This window comes from Bubalus kerabau, chromosome 11 (assembly GCF_029407905.1).
Source record: "Bubalus kerabau isolate K-KA32 ecotype Philippines breed swamp buffalo chromosome 11, PCC_UOA_SB_1v2, whole genome shotgun sequence".
NCBI lineage: Eukaryota > Metazoa > Chordata > Mammalia > Artiodactyla > Bovidae > Bubalus > Bubalus kerabau.
The window spans coordinates 46,672,033-46,692,672 of record NC_073634.1 but is presented as its reverse complement, the minus strand read 5'-3'; the positions used below and the strand labels follow the sequence as shown (position 1 = coordinate 46,692,672).

The window sequence follows — 20,640 nt, the reverse complement described above, 5'->3', positions numbered from 1 at the left end:
AAGGATTGAAGAATTACTTCGAGATGTTGAAGATAAAAGGTTTTTTGTTTGTTTTTATACATTTGCCTTTGGCAGATTAGTGTGGTGGGCTTCCCAGGTGGCTCAGTGGTAAAGAATCTGCCTGCCAAGCAGGAGATGTGGGTTTGATCCCTGGGTCAGTAAGATCTCCTGGAGAAGGAAATAGCAACACACTCCAGTATTCTTGCCTGGGAAATCCCCTGGATGAAGGCACCCAGTGGGCTACAACACAACTGAGTGGGCACACACACACACACACTTAGCGTGACAGGGCTTCAGCTTCAGCTTCCAAAGCACTCAGCACAGCTCACAATACCTGGCTAAGAGTTCTGAAGAAGGACAATAACAAAATAACGCAACAGTTATCAATCATCTCTTCTGCAATATTTTATCCCTTAAATGTTTGCTGAAGTCCTTACCATGTTAGTTTTTTTTTTTTTTTTTTTTTAGTGAAGTCGCTCAATCGTGTCTGACTCTTTGTGACCCCATGGACTGGAGCCAGATTCTCCATGCAAGAATACTGGAGTGGGTTGCCATTTCCTTTTCCAGGGGATCTTCCCGACCCAGGGATCGAACCCAGGTCTTCCGCATTGCAGGCAGATGCTTTAACCTCTGAGCCACCTGGGAAATGTACAAAATTCATTTCTTCCATGAAAACCTATGATCTGGAGCCCATCTGAACTTTTTGAGAAGATGGAATGATTCAGATCAAGGGACTCTACAAACAACTTTTGTCATTAATGTTTATTTCAATTAAATAAATGTGAATTCAGAATTAATGTAAGATAAAACCTCAAAGTATTTAGCAAAACAAATGCTATTATGAGCTTGATTAAAATGTTTGTGTTACCTGTGTTATGAACTACAGACATTCACAAAATTTAAAGCACATTCTGAAGAAAATAAAATTCTGATAAATTCTGTTTGTAAAAATCAATTCAGTGGTACAGTCCCCCTGGGGAAGAAGCAATCTGCCTTGTTACCATCAATTAAAAATCAAATGAGATATTTTCCTCTTTCAGTTGTGACCGTCACAGCAAACCTAAATCCTTTTTTGATCAGAGAATACAGTAAACAAGACTGGTATTTAACAGGTCTTACAGATCATGTAGTATAAAACATTTTCTTTCGCAAATAAAATTTATAAACTATTTCAAAAATATCAAACCATTGAAAAATATGTTGACTGCAACAAAGTTTCCAAACAGAAGTTCAAAAATCTTGGCAAAGCTATCCATGTAACATCAAATAAAACCTAGCTTTATTTACCAAATAAAATATTCATTAAAAATACATAACACTTCAACATTTCAATAGAAATTGCTGTTCTGTCATACACTATCAAGTCTGTTTTCTAAATAATTTTAAGAAAATTTCTAAGATAAATGAAGACTAAAAATAAAAACAATGCAAATTAAAGTGTTTTAGAGACCTACATATAAGTAATTTCCAAACACATAATTGTTATATGATTATGGTTTGGAACAAATTTTCCCTGAGCACTCTTTCTGCTTGGTTAGAAAAACTGATTTCTCCTGAATAATTCGATTTTTCATCCATCAAGTGTATCTGGGAATCTTTCCTTCCAGACATCTCTAAAGTAATAACTGATCATAACCATCTTAAGGGGCTATTTGAATGGCTATAGAATTATGGTTGAGTTTTAGTGCCCTGAGAACTGTACAGTGGGTGTCTTATACAACTGAAATGATTTACTAGCCTAAAACTACCAACAGTTGTTTTAACAACTTCAGAATCCAAATTTGTTTTAACAAATTCAGCTGTTTTAACTAGCTTCACAGAAGAAAGAAGTAATAATCAGTAATTCCAGACCAATAAATACATATTAAAAACTGAAAAAAGAGTTGGATTAACATTGTGATTTCTCTGGAATAACACTGAAAAAAATTAAGCCTTCTGCCCAAAACAGGAAATACTTCACCTTAAAACTTTACGTAACTCAGTTTTGAGATCTGTCACTTCTTAAAAGTCATGCAAGCATAAAATTAGCATCACTGGAAATTTCGTCACATAAATGGCAGTTCTCAATGCTATCACAAGATTTACAGCCCAAAGACATATATAATCAGTGCACATGTACAGTACCACTACTAGATGTGTTCCCCCAATTTTTTAAGATCTTAAAAAACTCTTAGCTATTTGAGAGTTTAGGCCTCTTCTCTTTCAAATAAATAAAGTATAACAAACGCCTGGGAGTCTTAACTATATAAATTTCTAAATACTAAATTTTTACATAGCCTAGCATCACACTGATAGCTAATGGTGAATGATGCTGGATTTGTGATCTCTGAAGAAGATTTCAGCTTCAGGACTAGGGACCAAGCTTGATCACTCAAGAGCTTTTGTGTAGGAGAATTCTATTAAAGTATAAAAAGGGACAGAGAAACCTTCTGACATAGACATCAGAAAGGGGATGGAGAGGCCCCCCCTCCATAGTCTTATCAAGGCCTTATATACTTTGATCAGACCCACTCCCACAACATTCATCTTAAATTAACAAGACTGGAACTAACAATAGAAAGGTCTTACCAGATCCACTCCCACAACAAACATCTTATTATAACAAGACTAGTCAGAAGGTTCTTGTTAAGAAGGATAAACATGTCCTAGAACAAGACACATTGCTGTTACATAATCATTAGTACAGAGCTTAAGGAAAAACATACCCTTGAGTCATTAGCTCTGGGCTTAAAGAAAAAATGTTTTATGTGACTAATGTAGAAAAAAAATGTTTGTCCTTTTCTCCTTGAGAGCCCCAGACTCCTTTCTCCTTCTCGAGGGCCCCAGATCCCTTCCTCCTCTGTGAGGGCCCTGGACCCCTTCCTGTTTGAGGGCCCCAAACTCCTTATCAACCTACCTAAGAATGAATTCTCTCAACACCAAAGGAAAATCAGATTTAAGAAGTTTCATATTTATAATTTCATAAGACTTAACTATATATTTCCCTTACCACTAGATTTATGTGGCTTTCAAGAATATTTAATAAATAACTTAAAACATTTAGAAGTAATCATTCCAAAGATCTTCAAGTAAGCAATTTCAACTGTCCAGAGGTATGTCTTCTGTCTTCTTATATTTTAAGGTGCTTTACACAGGCCGACCTTGACCAAAACGACTTTTAGACCTAGATTTTTTTAAACAGAAAAGAACGTAAGAGGTGCTTCTAAAACAATAAGAAGTTGCTACTGCTTTATGTTAAGTCTGATTGACGCTGTCAAAATTTAAAGAAAATTCATGTACCTCCATAATCCACTTTAAAAATTCTTGGAGTGAAATGTATTTTGGAATTCAGGCATTTTTTAATTTGGTGGAGATAATATGTACATACATTGTATATTATGAATCTGGAGTAGTGCCCCATAACCAAACACATGAGTACTTCTTTACTGACATAAATGAGCATTTATATTAAGTAGGATAATCTTTACTGACATAAATGAGCATTTATTTTAAGTAGGATAAATAAAAGCTACAAATAGCACCACAGTAGCTCAGATCAGGTTTGAGTTGCCACAAATCTATGAAAAAAACTTTGGGCTTTCTGAGTTTTCTGGATTTCAGAATTGCAGATAAGGCATTTGGATCTGTAGTATTAATGATCAAATTTCAGTAACTGCTAATCTTTCAAAGAATATTTGTGCTGTAAAATGACAAAGAACATACAAGTTAGATATTCTTTTTCTTTGGCCCCATTGCACAGTATGAGGGATCTTAGTTCCTGGACCAGGAGTTGAACCCTGGCCCCCTGTAGTGGAAGAATGGAGTCTTAACCACTGAACCTCCAGGGAAGTCCCACAAGTTAGATTTTATAAAGAGAGAAGAAGAAGTAAGAAAATTTCAATGATTTATATAAAGTAGTAATACATTATCAATAAACAGCATAAAAGTGCTGCTAGTTTGCAGTGGCACTGCAGCTTACATTTGTCAGCTGTTGGCTCAGAACCAAGCTGACTCAATACACAAAAAACTGATTTTAAAAAACTATACTTTCATTAACTTTTGTCATCATGACCTTTTAAAGTCTTAACTCTTAAGTTAAAATCTGGTTCTGACTAATGTCTTGATGATCTAATCTCCAAACAAAATAAAACCAAATTATGTGCTTCTAGTGTTCATATGATTTTTCCCTTAAGAAAAAAAAAAATCATCACTTCAAAACTGGCATTCTGAATTCACTTCTGCTGATTTACCTTGTGTTTTTTTCCGAGCTGCTCTGCCGAGCACTGACTGGCACTGAGGCCTTGATTTGTGCTTCAAGCCTGGAATAAATACCTCCTGCAAACTGTAAAGGAGCAAAATTAAGTTACTATCTATATGCAACCAATAGAAGAAGTCTGGCTTTATTGAAATAGCATTACTTTTTAATTTAGAAGCAATTTTTTTTTTAATTAAAAAGTTTAGCTCTTTGAGTTATAATTTATACATACTACTTTAAAATTCACCCTATTTAGTGTACTGTTCTGAGTTGAATTTTGACAAATGCATACAGCTGTGTGAACACTTATAAGGGAGACATAACCCAGTTCCATCACCCCAAGAAAATCCCCTAGTGCCCCCTTTTAAGGCCAATGATTTGATGACTTTCTGGCAACCATCAACTTCTGGGTTTTTTTCTTGGCTGGTCTGTGTAGTTTGCAGGATCTTAATTCCCTGACCAAGGATAAAACTTGTGCCCTTGGCAGTGAAAGAACAGAGTCCTAACCACTGGACCGCCAGGAAATTCCCCTACTTACCTGTTTTATGTCCTTACACCTTTGCATTTTTTAGAACCTTATATATATACAGAATCATGTAGCTTACAGCCTTCTGAATAGGGCTTCTTTCACTTACCATAATGTGTAGGAGATTCATCTATGTTGCAGCATGTATCAGTAGCTCATTCTTTTTTATATATACTGCAGTCTCATTCACTTATCAAATAAAGGACATTTGGGTTGTTTCTAGTTTTTAACAATTCTAAATAAAGCCCTTGTAAAGATGTGTGAAATGATCTGTATGGTGAGTAAACATTAAACAATATAAGAAACAGCTAAACTGTTTTCCAAAGTAGCCATTCCCTTTTGCACCCTTACCAATTATATATGACAGTTCCAGTTGCTCTATATTGTTGTTAGCATATTAAAAAAAATTTTTTTAGACATTTTAGTGTGTGTATAGTGGTATCTTGTTGAGGGATTAATTTACGTTTCCCTAATGACTAAGAAGGCCGAAGAGGCTATCTGAGGAGGCTTCACTAATAGCTGAGGAAAGAAGTAAAGTGAAAGGCAAAGGAAAAAAGGAAAGATATACCCAACTGAATGCAGAGTTCCAGAGAAAAGCAAGGAGAGATAAGAAGGCCTTCTACAAATGAACAATGCAAAGAAACAGAGGAAAACAACAGAATGGGAAAGACTAGAGATTTCTTTAAGAAAACTGGAGATGTCAAGGGAACATTTTATGCAAGGATGGGCACGATAAAGGAAAGAAACGGTATGGACCTAACAGAAACAGAAGGGATGAAGAAGGGGTGGCAAGAATATACAGAAGAACTATACAAGAAAGGTCTTAATGACCCAGATAACCACCATGGTGTTGTCACTCACCTAGAGCCAGACATCCTGGGGTATGAAATCAAGTGGGCCTTAAGAAGCATCACTACAAACAAAGCTAGTGGAGGTGATGGAATTCCAGTTGAGCTATTTCAAATTCTAAAAGATGATGTTGTTAAAGTGCTATACTCAGTATGTCAGCAAATTTGCAAAACTCAGCAGTGGCCATACGAATGGAGAAGGTCAGTTTTCATTCCATTCCAAAGAAGGGCAATGTCAAAGAATGTTCAGACTACTGCACAACTGTACTCATTTCACATGCTAGCATGGTAATGCTCAAAATCCTTCAAGCTAGGCTTCAACTGTATGTGAACTGAGAATTTCCAGATGTACAGATGGGTTTATAAGAGGCAGAGGAAACAGAGGTCAAATTGTGAACATTTGTTGGATCATGGAAAAAGCAAGGGAATTCCAGAAAAATGTCTACTTCTGCTTCATTGACTACGCTAAAGCCTTTGATTGTGTGGATCATAACAGCTGGAAAACTCTTAAAGAACTGGGAATACCGGACCACCTTACTTGTCTCCTGAGAAACTATGTGGGTCAAGAAGCAACAGCTAGAACCAGACACGGAACAACGGACTGGTTCAAAACTGGGAAAGGAATATGTCAAGGCTAAAAACTGTCAACCTGCTTACTTAAATTTTACACAGAGTATATCATGTGAAATGCTGGGCTGGATGAATCACAAGCTGGAATCAAGACTGCTAGGAGAAATATCAACAACCTCAGATATGCAGATGATACCACTCTAATGGCAGGAAGTGAAGAGGAACTGAAGAGCCTCTTGATAGGAGGTAGTGAAAAGCTGGCTTGAAACTCAACATCAAAAAACTAAGATCATGGCATCTGGTCCCATCATTTCATGGCAAATAGAAGCAGAAAAAGTAGAAGCAGTGACAGATTTTACCTTCTTGGACTCCAAAATCACTGTGGACACTGCAAAATTTCATGGTGAAAATTTTGACTGCTGCCATGAAATTAAAAGACGCTTGCTCCTTGGAAGGAAAACTAAGTCAAACCTAGCCAGCATATTCAAAAGCAGAGCTACCACTTTGCCGACAAAGGTTTGTATAGTCAAGGCTATGGTTTTCCCAGTAGTCATGTATGGATACGAGAATTGGATCATAAAGAAGACTGAGCACCGAAGAACAGATGCTTTCAAATTGTGGTGCTGGAGAAAACTCTTGAGAGTCCCCTGGACTGCAAGGAGATCAAACCAGTCAATCCTAAAGGAAATCAACCCTGAATATTCATTGAAAGGACTGATGCTGAAGTTCCAATACTGCAGCCACCTGATGTGAACAGCTGACTCACTGGCAAAGACTCTGATACTGAAAAAGACTGATGGCAAGAGGAGAAGTGGGCAGCAGAGGGTAAGATAGTTAGCATCACTGATCCAATGGACAAGAGTCTGAGCAAACTTCAGGAGATAGTAGAGGACAGAGGAGCCTTGGTATGCTACATCCCATAGGGTCACAAAGAGTAGGACAAGACTTAGTGACTGAACAACAATAATAACAACTAATGGTGTTTCTGGTGGTGGTTCAGCAGTAAAGAATCTGCCTGCACTGCAGGAGACAGGAATTCGATCCCTGGGTCAGGAAGATCCTCTGGAGAAGGAAATGGCAACCTGCTCCAGTATTCTTGCCAGGGAAATCCCATACACAGAGGTGCTGGTGGACTACAGTCCAGGGGGTCACAAAAGAGTTGGACAAGACTTAGCAAAAACAAACAAAAAAGATGACTCATGATGTTGCCATCTTTTCCTGTGCTTCTTTGCTACCTTCTCTCATGAAGTCTATGGTTAATTTTTTGCCTGCTTCTTTTTATTGGGCTGTTTATTTTCTCACAGTTTATGGCTTGTTTTTTTCATTCTCTTAATAATGCCTTTCAAAAAGAAGTTTTAAACTTTGATGAAATCCAATTTTTTTCTTTTATGGATCATGATTTTGGTGTTGGAGCTAAGAAATATTTGTCTAACCCATGGTGATGATGATTTTTTTTCCTGTTCTTGTAGGGAAGTAAATTTTTCAATAAAAGCATGAGGGGCAAAAGTTACTATAAATATATGATACTAATAATGATATATAATGTTATAACTAATATGCAATTCAGTAAGAGTACAGGTATTTCTTGTTATCATTTTTATAGCAATATAACATCTTATTTTAAAGATAACATCTAAGCACGATACAGAGCTGATAAAATTAGCAACTCCAGGAGGTCACCTTCCACGATGAAGCTAATCTGTTCTTGGACACTATACTTTCAGGGACAGTGTACTTTACTATGTGTGTTACACAGTATGGACCATACGAGGCGGTAAAAAACTTAAATGTGAATGAACTGGCTAACTGGTACAGAATATAAAAATATATTAAAAATTTACTCTTTTAAAATCATAAAGCATCTTTATACTTGTGATGAAAATAAAGTAGGAAAGAGTACTAAGCAAGCACCATACATGAGTATGTAATTCTTACTTCTTTTGCTTCCTTTGACCTGACTCGATCCAGATCACCCAATCTCATCTTTATTAGGTGCCCAGTAATTTCAGACATCCGCCGCTGATCTGAAATGTAAAAATTAATAAATCTTACTTTTTATGAAGATGTTTAATTATTCAGCCTTCTTTAAAGTGGAAGCAGTGGATGAAAGTCAGTCTGAGAGACCTCAGAATGACGGATGCATGAAACCACACGTTATCTACTGGGGTTGTCTAGTAATGAAACTCTGGTTGATGCCTAAGGAAATGTGCTAATTTTGGGCCTTATTTCAGTTGGAACCTTTAAAGCTATTCAGCATACTTTATAAAAGACTCCTATCATTGCTATTTATATCCAATTTATACATTACCCAAATACTACTACTTACCATCTTCTCTTTGAGCATCTTGGTTGAATCTCAAGGATCTTGTGGCATCCCACTTATTCTTCTGCATACTCACACTATTAAAAAAATTAAACAAAAATCAGCATTGATGTTTTTAGAGTGAACATCTGACTGGATTAAGGAGTAATACTCACATGAAAGGAGACACATCTCTAGAAGTTGACTAAAAAAAAGTAGACAACATTGAGGCCCAATTAGAACATATTTACTGATTAGCATTATAGGTAATAACAAAAAAGAGTTTACATTTATTGGGTACAAGATACTGTACCAAGAGCATTACAAGCATTGTTTCATTGAAGCCCTGCAACAAACATGTGAGATAGATGCGATTATTATCTCTATATTAAAATAGTTTCAGAGGAGTTAAGAAACTTATCCAAAGGGAAAGAGGCCTAGAATTTGAACCTGTTTTATCTGACCTGGAAGCCCCACACCTCTAATGCAGTCTTTTAGAATTCACTCATTCTGTGCCTGTGGTCCTTAACATGGAGATGAATGTGCAATTCATCCAACATACACTGTGTGGAATGTGTCTCCGCCCCAGTTTTTCACACATTTTTAGAATCCACAGTTCCTCTTTTAGCCAACAGTAGTTATACTGTTTTCTTATTCCTACCTGGCTTTTTACTCCTTCCTTTGAAGGCATGAGGAAATAAGAATAATTTTAAAAGGTCATAAAATATAATCAATTCTAAAAATTGTTTTATTTTTTGAATAAGTAATACTGGTTCAAAATTCAAGAAGTATAAATAGGACAAAGTAAAAAAGTTTCTGTCCTTCCCCCTAGATATCCAATTCCCTTCCTTAGAGGCAACCAATTTTATCAATTTCTGATATAGCTTTCTATAGCTATTTTATGGATATATAAGGAAATTCATATATATTCCTTTATCTAGTCTACATAAATGGTAGCATAATATACCACTATACATACCGCTCTGCACTTTTCCTTTTTTCTTCTTCTCTTAAAGTATAGTTAATTTGCAATGGTGTGTTAGTTTCTGGTATAAAGTGATTCAGCATATACTCTGGAGTGGATAGCCATTCCCTTCTCTAGGGAATCTTCCCAACATAGAGATCAAACCTGGGTTTCCCACACTGCAGGTAGATTCTTTACTGTCTGAGCTACCAGGGAAGCCTATTATATATATACTTATATATATTCTTTTTCACATTCTTTTTCATTGTAGTTTATTATAAGACTTTGAATATAGTCCCCTGTGCTGTAGGATCTTGTTGTCTATTTTATACATTGTAGTTTGTATATGCTAATCCAAAACTGCTAATTTATCTTTCTTATACTTCACTTTCCTTTCTTCATGTGTCAATATACCTTAGAGATCTTTAATCTCAGTCTTCACAGAGATTCTTCACTCATTTCTACACTGCTAGCATTCCACTGTGGTACTCGTAGCTCTTCTTTTTCGGATTTTTCCTGGATGTATCTGCTTATTTCTTAATACAAACTTTAGAATAGTAATAGATAATTTATAGTTACCTTCTCCAGTGCCTTTTCTTTCTTCTGACCACAGGGTGAAGACATCTGCTTTTTTGGTTGTTTAGTGAACTTCTTTGGTTTCTCCTTTTTCCCTGATGATAGAACATTAGTGTTATCAGTCCATGCACTTGTCACATCCAAAGAATAAAATCACTGAAAAAATAAAACACTGTTTCTAAAAACTAAGAAATTACCTTTGGATAAAAAGTAAATATATGGAGAAATAAAACTAAAAGTGCTTTATAGAGGTTCATTTACTTTTCTTCTTTCTACTTGGTGAAAATCTTAGGCAAAAAAATGAGGGCAATGAATTCCAAGTCCCAATGAAATTAAATGTAGAAAAATGTTGGGGAAATTACACATATTTCCCTGAATCTAATGTGACAGTGGAGTCATCTCCTAATTCCAAATTTTTCAATATAAAAAATAGCTGTAACCCAAAAAATCACAAATTGAGAAGGGGAGGAAAGAAGAGGTCACACACACAATCTTTAAAATGCCTTTGTTCACACAGGAGTTTGGGCTATAAGGGTAAAAATGGAGGTAGACCATAAATGATCCTAGGAAGAAGCAGATCTGGGATAAACTGTATTCAAAACGAGGGCATTCCTGCTATGAACATTCAGACCTTACTCTTGGCTGACAGTTTAGTGGAGAAAGGAGACAGGCCAAAAAAGAGGGAGGAGAAAGAAGTATTTCTCTAAAAACAAGGTTGGAAGTTTGATAATGATACATTAGATTGCTGTTTCCCAATTATCAATTATTTGCACACCATCTTTACAGTTTTTGCTCTATCTTAAAAAAGAAACTTCATCACTACCATAAAGGAAAAACCTGTAAAATGTGCTACATAGAAGACAATCTTGAAGATAACAGAATAAAGACAAAACAACATCTAGAATCCTGATAGATTTATTTTTTTGCTGGCCCTGGGCCCCTGACATGTGTGTCTCTGTTAATGTGGGAGATTAACAAGTGTTATATTGCTAAAAGCCGTGACAGGGTGGGCTACATGATAACAGCAGTGTGAAAGGGTGGAAAATTCCTCCCCCGCAAATAATGATAAAAACAGAACAAAAATAGTATGAACAATCATCTGCAGGTACTGGAGAATAATCAAAGGAAGAGAGAAAGTTCACTGTTTACAGGTGAAAAAAGCTTTCTTATCTGAGGGCACTTTCCCCGTCCCCAGCTCAGGGAGGAAAATTATAACCTTGAGTTGCAGGGAGAAAATGATAGAGTTCAAAGCAACAGAGAAGCTAGGTATTCAAAGGGGAAATTTTGGAAATAAGAAAGAGATCTGAGGCCTAAAACATGAACATGAACTAATTCTGAGCTGAATGTTAAACTATGCAAGTACATGGGAGACCCTAGGAAGCTCAGCTAAAAAGGCAAGCAGAAACTAGGGTGGGGTGTTGATCACTGGAAGACAGAACTGCTCTCTGTGAGAGGAGGCACATTTCCTGTGCCTTTGAATACTTCCCCAAACTGTCTTTAGCTTGAGCTTCTGAGAGTCTTGCTGGCTTGAATTATCACAGGTCAGACCTGGGACTGGAAAAACAAGTAGGAATCTAGGGGAACCCCAAAGCAAGAAACCACCAAGCAGCTGAGCCCCCAATAAATTCTTTCCTTGGCTGACCACTAAACTCCCCAAACTGTCATCCTGCAGATGCTGCCACCCTCCATGGTGACTGCTGAGGAGCTGGGGGAATGCAAGAAGCAAGGTGAACAAGGAACAGGACTGGCCCCAGATAGCTGAGGTGCACATGAAAGGAATAAACTTAGTGAGCCCAGAGGCTTGCATCTTCCCATACACAGAATGCTAAATTCCTTCACTTGATACCTGATCTTGATGTTCAGACTGCCTGCTCTATTTGTTGCAAACTTGTATATAGCCTAATGTCCCCCTGCCTCCATGTAGCAGTTTTCTCAGAGCTACTGAGATGCTGTGTCCTGGGCTCAGTGTCTTAAACATTCCCACCATATAAAATAGCTCTCTACTTTCAGAATGTGAATATATTTTTTCAGTCAACAGTTTTGGCAACCATGAAGGAACCCAAAGCAGATTTCTTTCCTCCACCTGAACTTCATGAGAAACCAAGACATAGTACCAGAAGAAGCTCACTAAACTACACAGGCTGGTATGGCCTTTGAGGTGGGGGATAGGCAAAAGCAGCAGCACTTAGCAGGCAAAAAAACCTGTGCAGAGACACCAGCAGGGAGACACATTTTGCAGTGTGGCTTAGGCAGGTTAACTGCTTATGAGAACAAAAATCCCAACAATTCTTAGGAGAATAAAAGGTTTCAGAGTTGCACAAAGATGACCAACCTAGATAGCATACTCAAAAGCAGAGACATTACTTTGCCAACAAAGGTCCATCTAGTCAAGGCTATGGTTTTTCCAGTGGTCATGTATGGATGTGAGAGTTGGACTGTGAAGAAAGCTGAGCACCGAAGAATTGATGCCTTTAAACTGTAGTGTTGGAGAAGACTCTTGAGAGTCCCTTGGACTGCAAGGAGATCCAACCAGTCCATTATGAAGGAGATCAGCTCTGGGATTTCTTTGGAAGGAATGATGCTAAAGCTGAAACTCCAGTACTTTGGCCACCTCATGTGAAGAGTTGACTCATTGGAAGATTCTGATGCTGGGAGGGATTGGGGGCAGGAGGAGAAGGGGATGACAGAGGATGAGATGGCTGGATGGCATCACTGACTCGATGGACGTGAGTCTGAGTGAACTCCGTGAGTTGGTGATGGACAGGGAGGCCTGGCGTGCCTTAATTCATGGGGTTGCAGAGTCGGACACGACTGAGCGACTGAACTGAACTGAACTGGAGCCTACAGAATTTAATTTTCACCCCGAAGTCATGAGATAAAGAAAATGATAAGTATGATCCACTCAGAAGAAACAGTTGATAGAAACGGATTGAGAAGGCCAGCATGTTGGACTTGAGAGACAATAATTTCAAAGCAACTGTTACAAAGGAAAAATGGTAGAGAGACTCTCAACACATAAACAGAAAATATAAAAGAAGAACCAGGGGGGAAATTCTAGAGCTGAAAGGTGTAACTGAAATGAAAAAGTTAAAAAATGTACCAGATAGGCTCAAAAGAAAATCTGAAATGGCAGAAAAATGAACCAGTGAATGTGAAGTCAAGGATTAGAAATTATCCAATCGGGGGGAGAGATGACTGAAGAAAGGACCCAGAGCCTCAGAGACAATATCAAAAGGCCACAGGTATATTGGAGACCCAGAAAACAAATGTGAGAAAAGGGCACAAAAAATACTTAAAGAAATAATGATGGTAAGATAACAATTTATAGATTCAAAAAGTTCAACAAGTCCCAAATAAAATAAACACATAGAAAATCACATCTAGGCATACCGTAGTCAAGCTTCTAAAAGTCAAAAATAAAAAGATAAATCTTGAAAGCAGCGAGATTAAAAGTATACATTACATACATAACAGGGGAAAATTTTTATCACAAGGACTAACTTCTCAGAAACAATGGAGGGCAGAAGACATTGAAATGACATATTTAAAGTGCTGAAGAAGGCAATATATAGATATATAGTTATACAGTTATGGCTGATTAGTGCTGTTGTATGACAGAAACCAATACAACATTACAAAGCAATTATCCTCCAAATTTAAAAAGAAGTGCTAAAAGAAAAAAGTTGTTAATCAAGAATTATAAATTGAGAAAACTGTACTTCAAAAACAAAAGCAAAATAAAGACATTTTCAGGTGAATAAAAACAAGAGAATTCACTAGTACACTTGCAGTATACTTGCACTACAGCAAATAAGAAGTCCTTCATGCTCAGTTGGTTAATCCATGGGGTCGCAAAGAGTCGGACACACTGAGAGACTTTCACTCATGAATGAATGAATGAATGAAAGAAAATAACATCAGATGGTAACAAAGATATAGACACAAATGATAAACATGTTGGTAAATATAAAGGACTAAAGGTATATATTTTTCTTTGTTCCCTTCTCTAAAGGTTCTTATGTTAATATTTTACCTGGAGTAATTCATATTACCTTTAAGTAGACTGTGATAGATTAAAAAGGCATGTTGAAATCTTTAGAACAATCAAATGCAAAGAAATATAACTAAAAAGCTAATAATTTAAATAATATACTAAAATTTTCTTAGCACAAAAAAAAGCAGTAAAGGAGAAACAGAGAAACAAAACATTTGAGCCAATTAGAAAATGAATAGCAAAATGGCAAACCTAACACAACCATATCAATAAACACATTAAATATAAATAAAATAAATGGTCCAATCAAAATGCAGAGATTGTCAAACTGGACAAGAAAGCAATTCCCAACAATATGCTATCTACAAGATACATACTTCAAATTAAAAACTCCGAATGTTGAAAATAAAAGGATAGGAGAAAGATATGTCATTCAAATGGTAAACAAAACAAATCTAGAGTGATTATGTTAAAATTAAACAAAACAGACTTTAAGATAAGTAGTTCTACTATAAATAAAGAAGGCTCCATCATGATAAAATAGTCAGTACACTATAAATGTATATATGCCTAGTTACAAAGCTCAAACACACATTATGCCATGCCATGCCTGCTGCTCAGGCATGTCTTGACTCTTTGAGACCCCATGGACAGTAGTCCATCAGGCTCCTCTCTCTATGGAATTTTCCAGTCAAGAATACTGGAGTCAGTTGCCATTTCCTACTCCAGGGGATCATCCCAAATCAGGGATTGAACCCATGTCTCTGGAGTCTCCTGCATTGGCAGGCAGATTCTTTACCACTGTGCCACCTGGGAAACTATATCATGATAAAAGAGTCAATACACTATAATTGTGTATGTGCCCAGTTACAAAGCTCTAACCCATACATAAAGCAAAAGCTGACAGCCTTGAAAGGAAAAATACATAAATTAACATGATAGCTTGAGATTTCAATGCTAATCTCTTACTAATTGATAGAACAAGTAGTCAGAAAATGAGCACTAGAAAATCAAACCAACTTCACTCTACATTTACAGACTATTCCACCAAAAACAGCAGAATTCACACAGTTTTCATGCACTTCTGGAACATGTGTCAATAAAACTTACAAGATGAAAACACAGAGAGTACATTTTTAAATCACAATGCAATTATATGAGAAATCTACAACTGAAAAGTATTCAGAAAATCTGAAAATATTTGGAAATTAAACACATTACTGAGCAATACATGGGTCAAAGACAAAATCATGAGGGAAATTAGAAAATATTTTGTACTAAATATAAATGAAAACAAGATATACCAAAATCTATGAGAAATAGTTAAAAAGCAGTGTTTAGAGTGAGTCTTATAGTTTTAAATGCTTATACTAGAAAATAAAGTAAAAAAATCAGTGATTTAAGTTTCCACGTTAAGAAGCTAGAAAAAAGAGGAAATTAAGTCCAAAGTAAGTTCAAGGAACGAAACAGTAAATATAAGGCTGAAAATCAATGAAATATAAAATGGGCAAACTACAGAGAAAGTCTATGAAATCAAAAGCTGGTTCCTGGAAAAGATCAATAAAACTAATAAACCTGTAGCTAAACTTATTAAGAAAAAAGGAATATAAAACACAAATTAACAATACCAGGAATGAAAAAGGGATATCACCAGAGATCCTTCAGATAGAAAAGGATAAGAAAATACTATGAGCAACCTCATGCTAATAAATCTGACAATGACAATTTGGATAAAATGGACATATTCCTTGAAAGAAGTCAAAACAGATTGAAGAAGAAATAGAAAACTTGAATAGCACTATATTAATAAAAGACACTGAATTCATAGTTAAAAACCTTCATATAAAGAAAACTCCAGGCCCAAATGACTTCACTGCTAAATTTTATCATACATTTTAGGGCCAAAGAATACAAATACTACACAGATTCTTTCAGAAAAAGGTAGTGAACATTTTTCAACTGATTTTATGAGGTCAGTATTAACCTGATAACAGAATTTAAAGATGACATCATAAAAAAACTACAGGCAAATATCCCTCACAAGTACTAATAAAAAATCTTTAATAAAGTACATATAAGCAAGTGAAATATAGTAATATATAAAGAGAAAAATGTCTATTGATTAAAGCCTAGATGCTGTGAAGTTTCATGTTACCATGCAAATTTTTATGTCTAACTATAAAACTCCTAGAGGAGAACATAGGCAAAACACTCTCCGACATAAATCACAGCAGGATCCTCTATGACCCACCTCCCAGAATATTGGAAATAAAAGCAAAAATAAACAAATGGGACCTAATTAAACTTAAAAGCTTCTGCACAACAAAAGACAGCCTTCAGAATGGGAGAAAATAATAGCAAATGAAGCAAGTGACAAACAACTAATCTCAAAAATATACAAGCAACTCCTGCAGCTCAATTCCAGAAAAATAAACGACCCAATCAAAAAGTGGGCCAAAGAATTAAACAGACATTTCTCCAAAGAAGACATACAGATGGCTAACAAACACATGAAAAGATGCTCAGCATCACTCATTATCAGAGAAATGCAAATCAAAACCACAATGAGGTACCATTTCATGCCAGTCAGAATGGCTGCAATCCAAAAGTCTACAAGCAATAAATGCTGGAGAGGGTGTGGAGAAAAGGGAAGCCTCTTACACTGTTGGTGGGAATGCAAACTAGTACAGCCACTATGGAGAACAGTATGGAGATTCCTTAAAAAACTGGAAATAGAACTGCTATACGACCCAGCAATCCCGCTGCTGGGCAAACACACCGAGGAAATCAGAATTGAAAGAGACACGTATACCCCAATGTTCATCGCAGCACTGTTTATAATAGCCAGGACATGGAAGCAACCTAGATGTCCATCAGCAGATGAATGGATAAGAAAGCTGTGGTACATATACACAATGGAGTATTACTCAGCCATTAAGAAGAATACATTTGAATCAGTTCTAATGAGGTGGATGAAACTGGAGCCTATTATACAGAGTGAAGTAAGCCAGAAAGAAAAACACCAATACAGTATACTAACACATATATATGGAATTTAGAAAGATGGTAATGATAACCCTGTATGCGAGACAGCAAAAGAGACACAGATGTATAGAACAGTCTTTTGGACTCTGTGGGAGAGGGAGAGGGTGGGATGATTTGGGAGAATGGCGTTGAAACATGTATAATATCATATATGAAACGAATTGCCAGTCCAAGTTCGATGCATGATACTGGTTGGGGCTGGTGCACTGGGACGACCCAGAGGGATGGTACGGGGAGGGAAGTGGGAGGGGGGTTTGGGATGGGGAACACATGTACAGCCATGGTGGATTCATGGTGATGTATGGCAAAACCAATACAATATTGTAAAGTAATTAACCTCCAATTAAAATAAATTTATTTTTAAAAAAAGAAATGCAAATTATTTCTAATAGGAAAGATAACCCCAAAGATTATGGATTTGCTACCCTGTAGAACATTAATCAGTTTTGTATCTAATTTGCAATCTTTTTTTTAACATTCTTTTTTCAAATGTCTATAAATACCTGAGTCGTCAAATGCCTAACCCTAACCCTAACTTTTCTCTGCTGGTTCTCTCATTTTAACTCTAATGAGTAAAAAAATTTTGATACAAGTTCATTTTACAGTTGTATAAAATAATGTTTTTTTAATTGTTAAAAAAAATCATACTTTGATGACTATTATCTAATGCTTCATTTGAGTGGCATTTCAATCATCTCAGGTATACTGATGTAGTCACACATTTTGAGAAACCCATTAAGTTATACCTGAAATGAAAACTCGGGGAGGATTATTTCTTAGTATACCACACTTTTTAAAAATAACTTTATAAGTGTTCTGTGTTAGTGTCAGGGTTAGAGAATCTTGATGAAGCCTCTATTATTTTTTCCACATTGTAACCTAGCATGTAGACTTATAAAGCCCCTTCCTCATCCCTTGCGTTAAATCCTTCAGGATATAGCCTCCTTATAAAAGTGAGATGAGTTTCAACTTAGAAATCCATACTTTGTTTCTTGGATACTTCTTCTTCATCTCCAACTTCATCTTCAGTGACCTCGGACCCAGTGGTATATTCTTCTTCTTCGGAAAATAATGACTGTTGTTTCTAAAATAAAAAACAAAACATACCATATTAAAATTTTATCTTATCGCATCACCAATGAATTCTTCCAAACACATTTATCTACTTATTCTGGATGAATGAGCCAAACAAAAGCTGATAAAATGACCACTGCCTAGCACAACATTTGGGAAATGGATCTAAGAATTTCTACATTTAAGACAGGATAACATTCTAAGAAATATTTAGAAAATTTACTGTTTTCATAGATTCTAGCAGAGTGATGGGCATATTATAGGTACTTAGTATCTGCTGAACTGCAACCCTATTTCTCAACTGAAAATATTTTCCTTGATTATTAAAATTAAGTTAAAATACAATAATTGTCAGTATTAATGTAGTCTCATAAACAAGCAATGGGGAGAGAAATGGCAACCCACTCCAGTATTCTTGCCTGGGAAATCCCATGGACAGAGGAGCCTGGTGGGCTACAGTCCATGAGGCTGAAAAAGAGTCAGACATGACTTAGCAACTAAACAACAAATAAGTACACGTGCACATTCTCTGGGTGAATGGGGTCTTGGATTAAACATATCCACATCAGTTTCGTGCATCCAGCCACCCTCCTGTCTGTTATCACTGATACCAATGTCTATTCCATTCTTATGAATACTGGTGGCAGATGGCATAGTAATGGCAAACAGGCAAGAAAAAACAGTAAGTCAATCAACCATCCAAATAAATGGAACTTAACTGATTTGTTGTTTTGTTCAATATTCTAAATGTGACTTCCAAGTGACTTTTCAAAAAAGTCCTTTAAGAAAACTTATGGGTTATGCAGCCAGATAATGGAGTATATGTCTGTTTTACAAGTCCATGGAATTATCCAGGCCAGAATACTGGAGTGGGTAGCCTTTCCCTTCTCCAGGGGATCTTCCCAACCCAGAGATCGAACCCAGATCTCCCGCCCTGCAGGCGGATTCTTTACCAGCTAAGCCACAAGGGAAGCCCAAAAATACTGGAGTGGGTAACCTATCCCTTCTCCAGCATATCTTCCCAACCCAGGAATCAAACTGGGGTCTCCTGCATTGCAGGTGTATTCTTTACCAACTGAGCAATGAGGGAAGCCAACAATATTTTTAGTAAATGTAAAATTATAGATGCTGAAAAGGATGCCATACATTTAACTAACACCTATAAAATAAGGGTTTTCTACAATAGCTCAGTTGGTAAAGAATCTGCCTGCAATGCAGGAGACCTGGATTTGATCCCTGGGTGGGGAAGATCCCCTGGAGAAAGGAAAGACTATCCTCTCCAGTATTCTGGCCTAGAGAATTCCATGGACTGTATAGTCCATGGGGTCACAAAGAGTCAGACATGACTGAGCGACTTTTACTTTACTCGCTTCACTATAAAATAAGATACTTATAAGATTCTATTAAACTAAACTTTGATGTAGGGAAAAAGATTTATGAAAGTGAAATATAGTTGCTCACTTACCAGCTGCAGAGTCCAGTTTTTCAGCGATAAGAACTATAAAAAAAGCCAAATAAGAGATTAATACTTAAGATTGCAGCTCCTTATTTTCATGTGGATATCATAGAAGAGTTAGAGAAAGTTACAAGTATGGCTCCCTTCTAGTGTGAAATAGCTCATCTAAAAATGATATAGTACAATTTTTTATATTCCCTGCATAGAGAAAGATGTGTATGTCTACAAAAAAAATTAAAAAAAAATCAACATTTCCTAGTGTAATTTCTACAGGACAAATAAATCACATACAGAGATAACATAATGTTGTTTTGTGAATTATTTCACTTTTTAATGTTTATATTTTATATTAAATTAAGGAGCCATATATATATGGATATTCAAGAAATTTAATTTGCTATTTTATATACAATTTATAAATAAATGTCAATAATTAAACACTAATAGTGATCTGAAGCTTACAGAACATTTTACATGGAATATTTCACTTTCTTAGGTAAATGCTACTTCAACTAACACAAAGACAGGACGTTCTCAGGCAAAGAGGGACTCCCTGGCTGTTAGTCACAGGAATCAAATGCATCAAAGCTTTCCAATCACCTTAAAAACATCTCAGTTTTGAAACCTTGGAAAAACTAAATGCATTACTGAATACAATTTAAAAAAAGAGAATTTTACACCAAAAAAGTTTATAGGACTAAGAGGGGATGAAATACCCCATTCATATGATCTTTATTCTGCAAATCACTATTTGTCCATAATAAACCCTGAAGACTATATTTTTCCCCAAATTTTGATTATTAATTCTTTGAGGGCAAGGAAAATATCAGCCTTATAGTCCTGTTAATTCAGCATAACACTTTGTTATGATAGTCAGTAAATGTCTATTAATGAAAATTGCAGTATTAATTTAAACTGATCATATTTCTGTCAAAGATTAAATATCATCTGTTGTTTTTATAAAGAAAGAATAAATGGTAATAAATGCTGGAGAGGGTGTGGAGAAAAGAGAACCCTCTTACACTGTTGGTGGGAATGCAAACTAGTACAG

General features: G+C 36.1%; 1 protein-coding gene across 5 annotated transcripts in view; it reads right to left on the bottom strand.

The window, feature by feature from the left end:
* Positions 1-747: 747 nt before the first annotated feature.
* The window catches only part of SANBR (SANT and BTB domain regulator of CSR), a 61,403-nt gene continuing 41,510 nt past the window's right edge, over positions 748-20,640 (bottom strand). For 4 of the 5 annotated variants that reach the window (XM_055540214.1, XM_055540216.1, XM_055540215.1 and 1 more), the window contains 8 exons: positions 19,599-19,631; positions 18,044-18,143; positions 10,024-10,115; positions 8,657-8,685; positions 8,505-8,578; positions 8,114-8,202; positions 4,230-4,321; positions 748-3,163 (listed from right to left, as the gene is read on the bottom strand). In XM_055540214.1, the coding sequence (XP_055396189.1) occupies positions 3,127-3,163; positions 4,230-4,321; positions 8,114-8,202; positions 8,505-8,578; positions 8,657-8,685; positions 10,024-10,115; positions 18,044-18,143; positions 19,599-19,631 (546 nt within the window). In that variant the 3' untranslated portion in view covers positions 748-3,126. Of the gene's footprint in view, positions 3,164-4,229; positions 4,322-8,113; positions 8,203-8,504; positions 8,579-8,656; positions 8,686-10,023; positions 10,116-18,043; positions 18,144-19,598; positions 19,632-20,640 lie in introns of those variants that run through there. The other variant, XR_008700369.1, reaches the window with a different exon arrangement.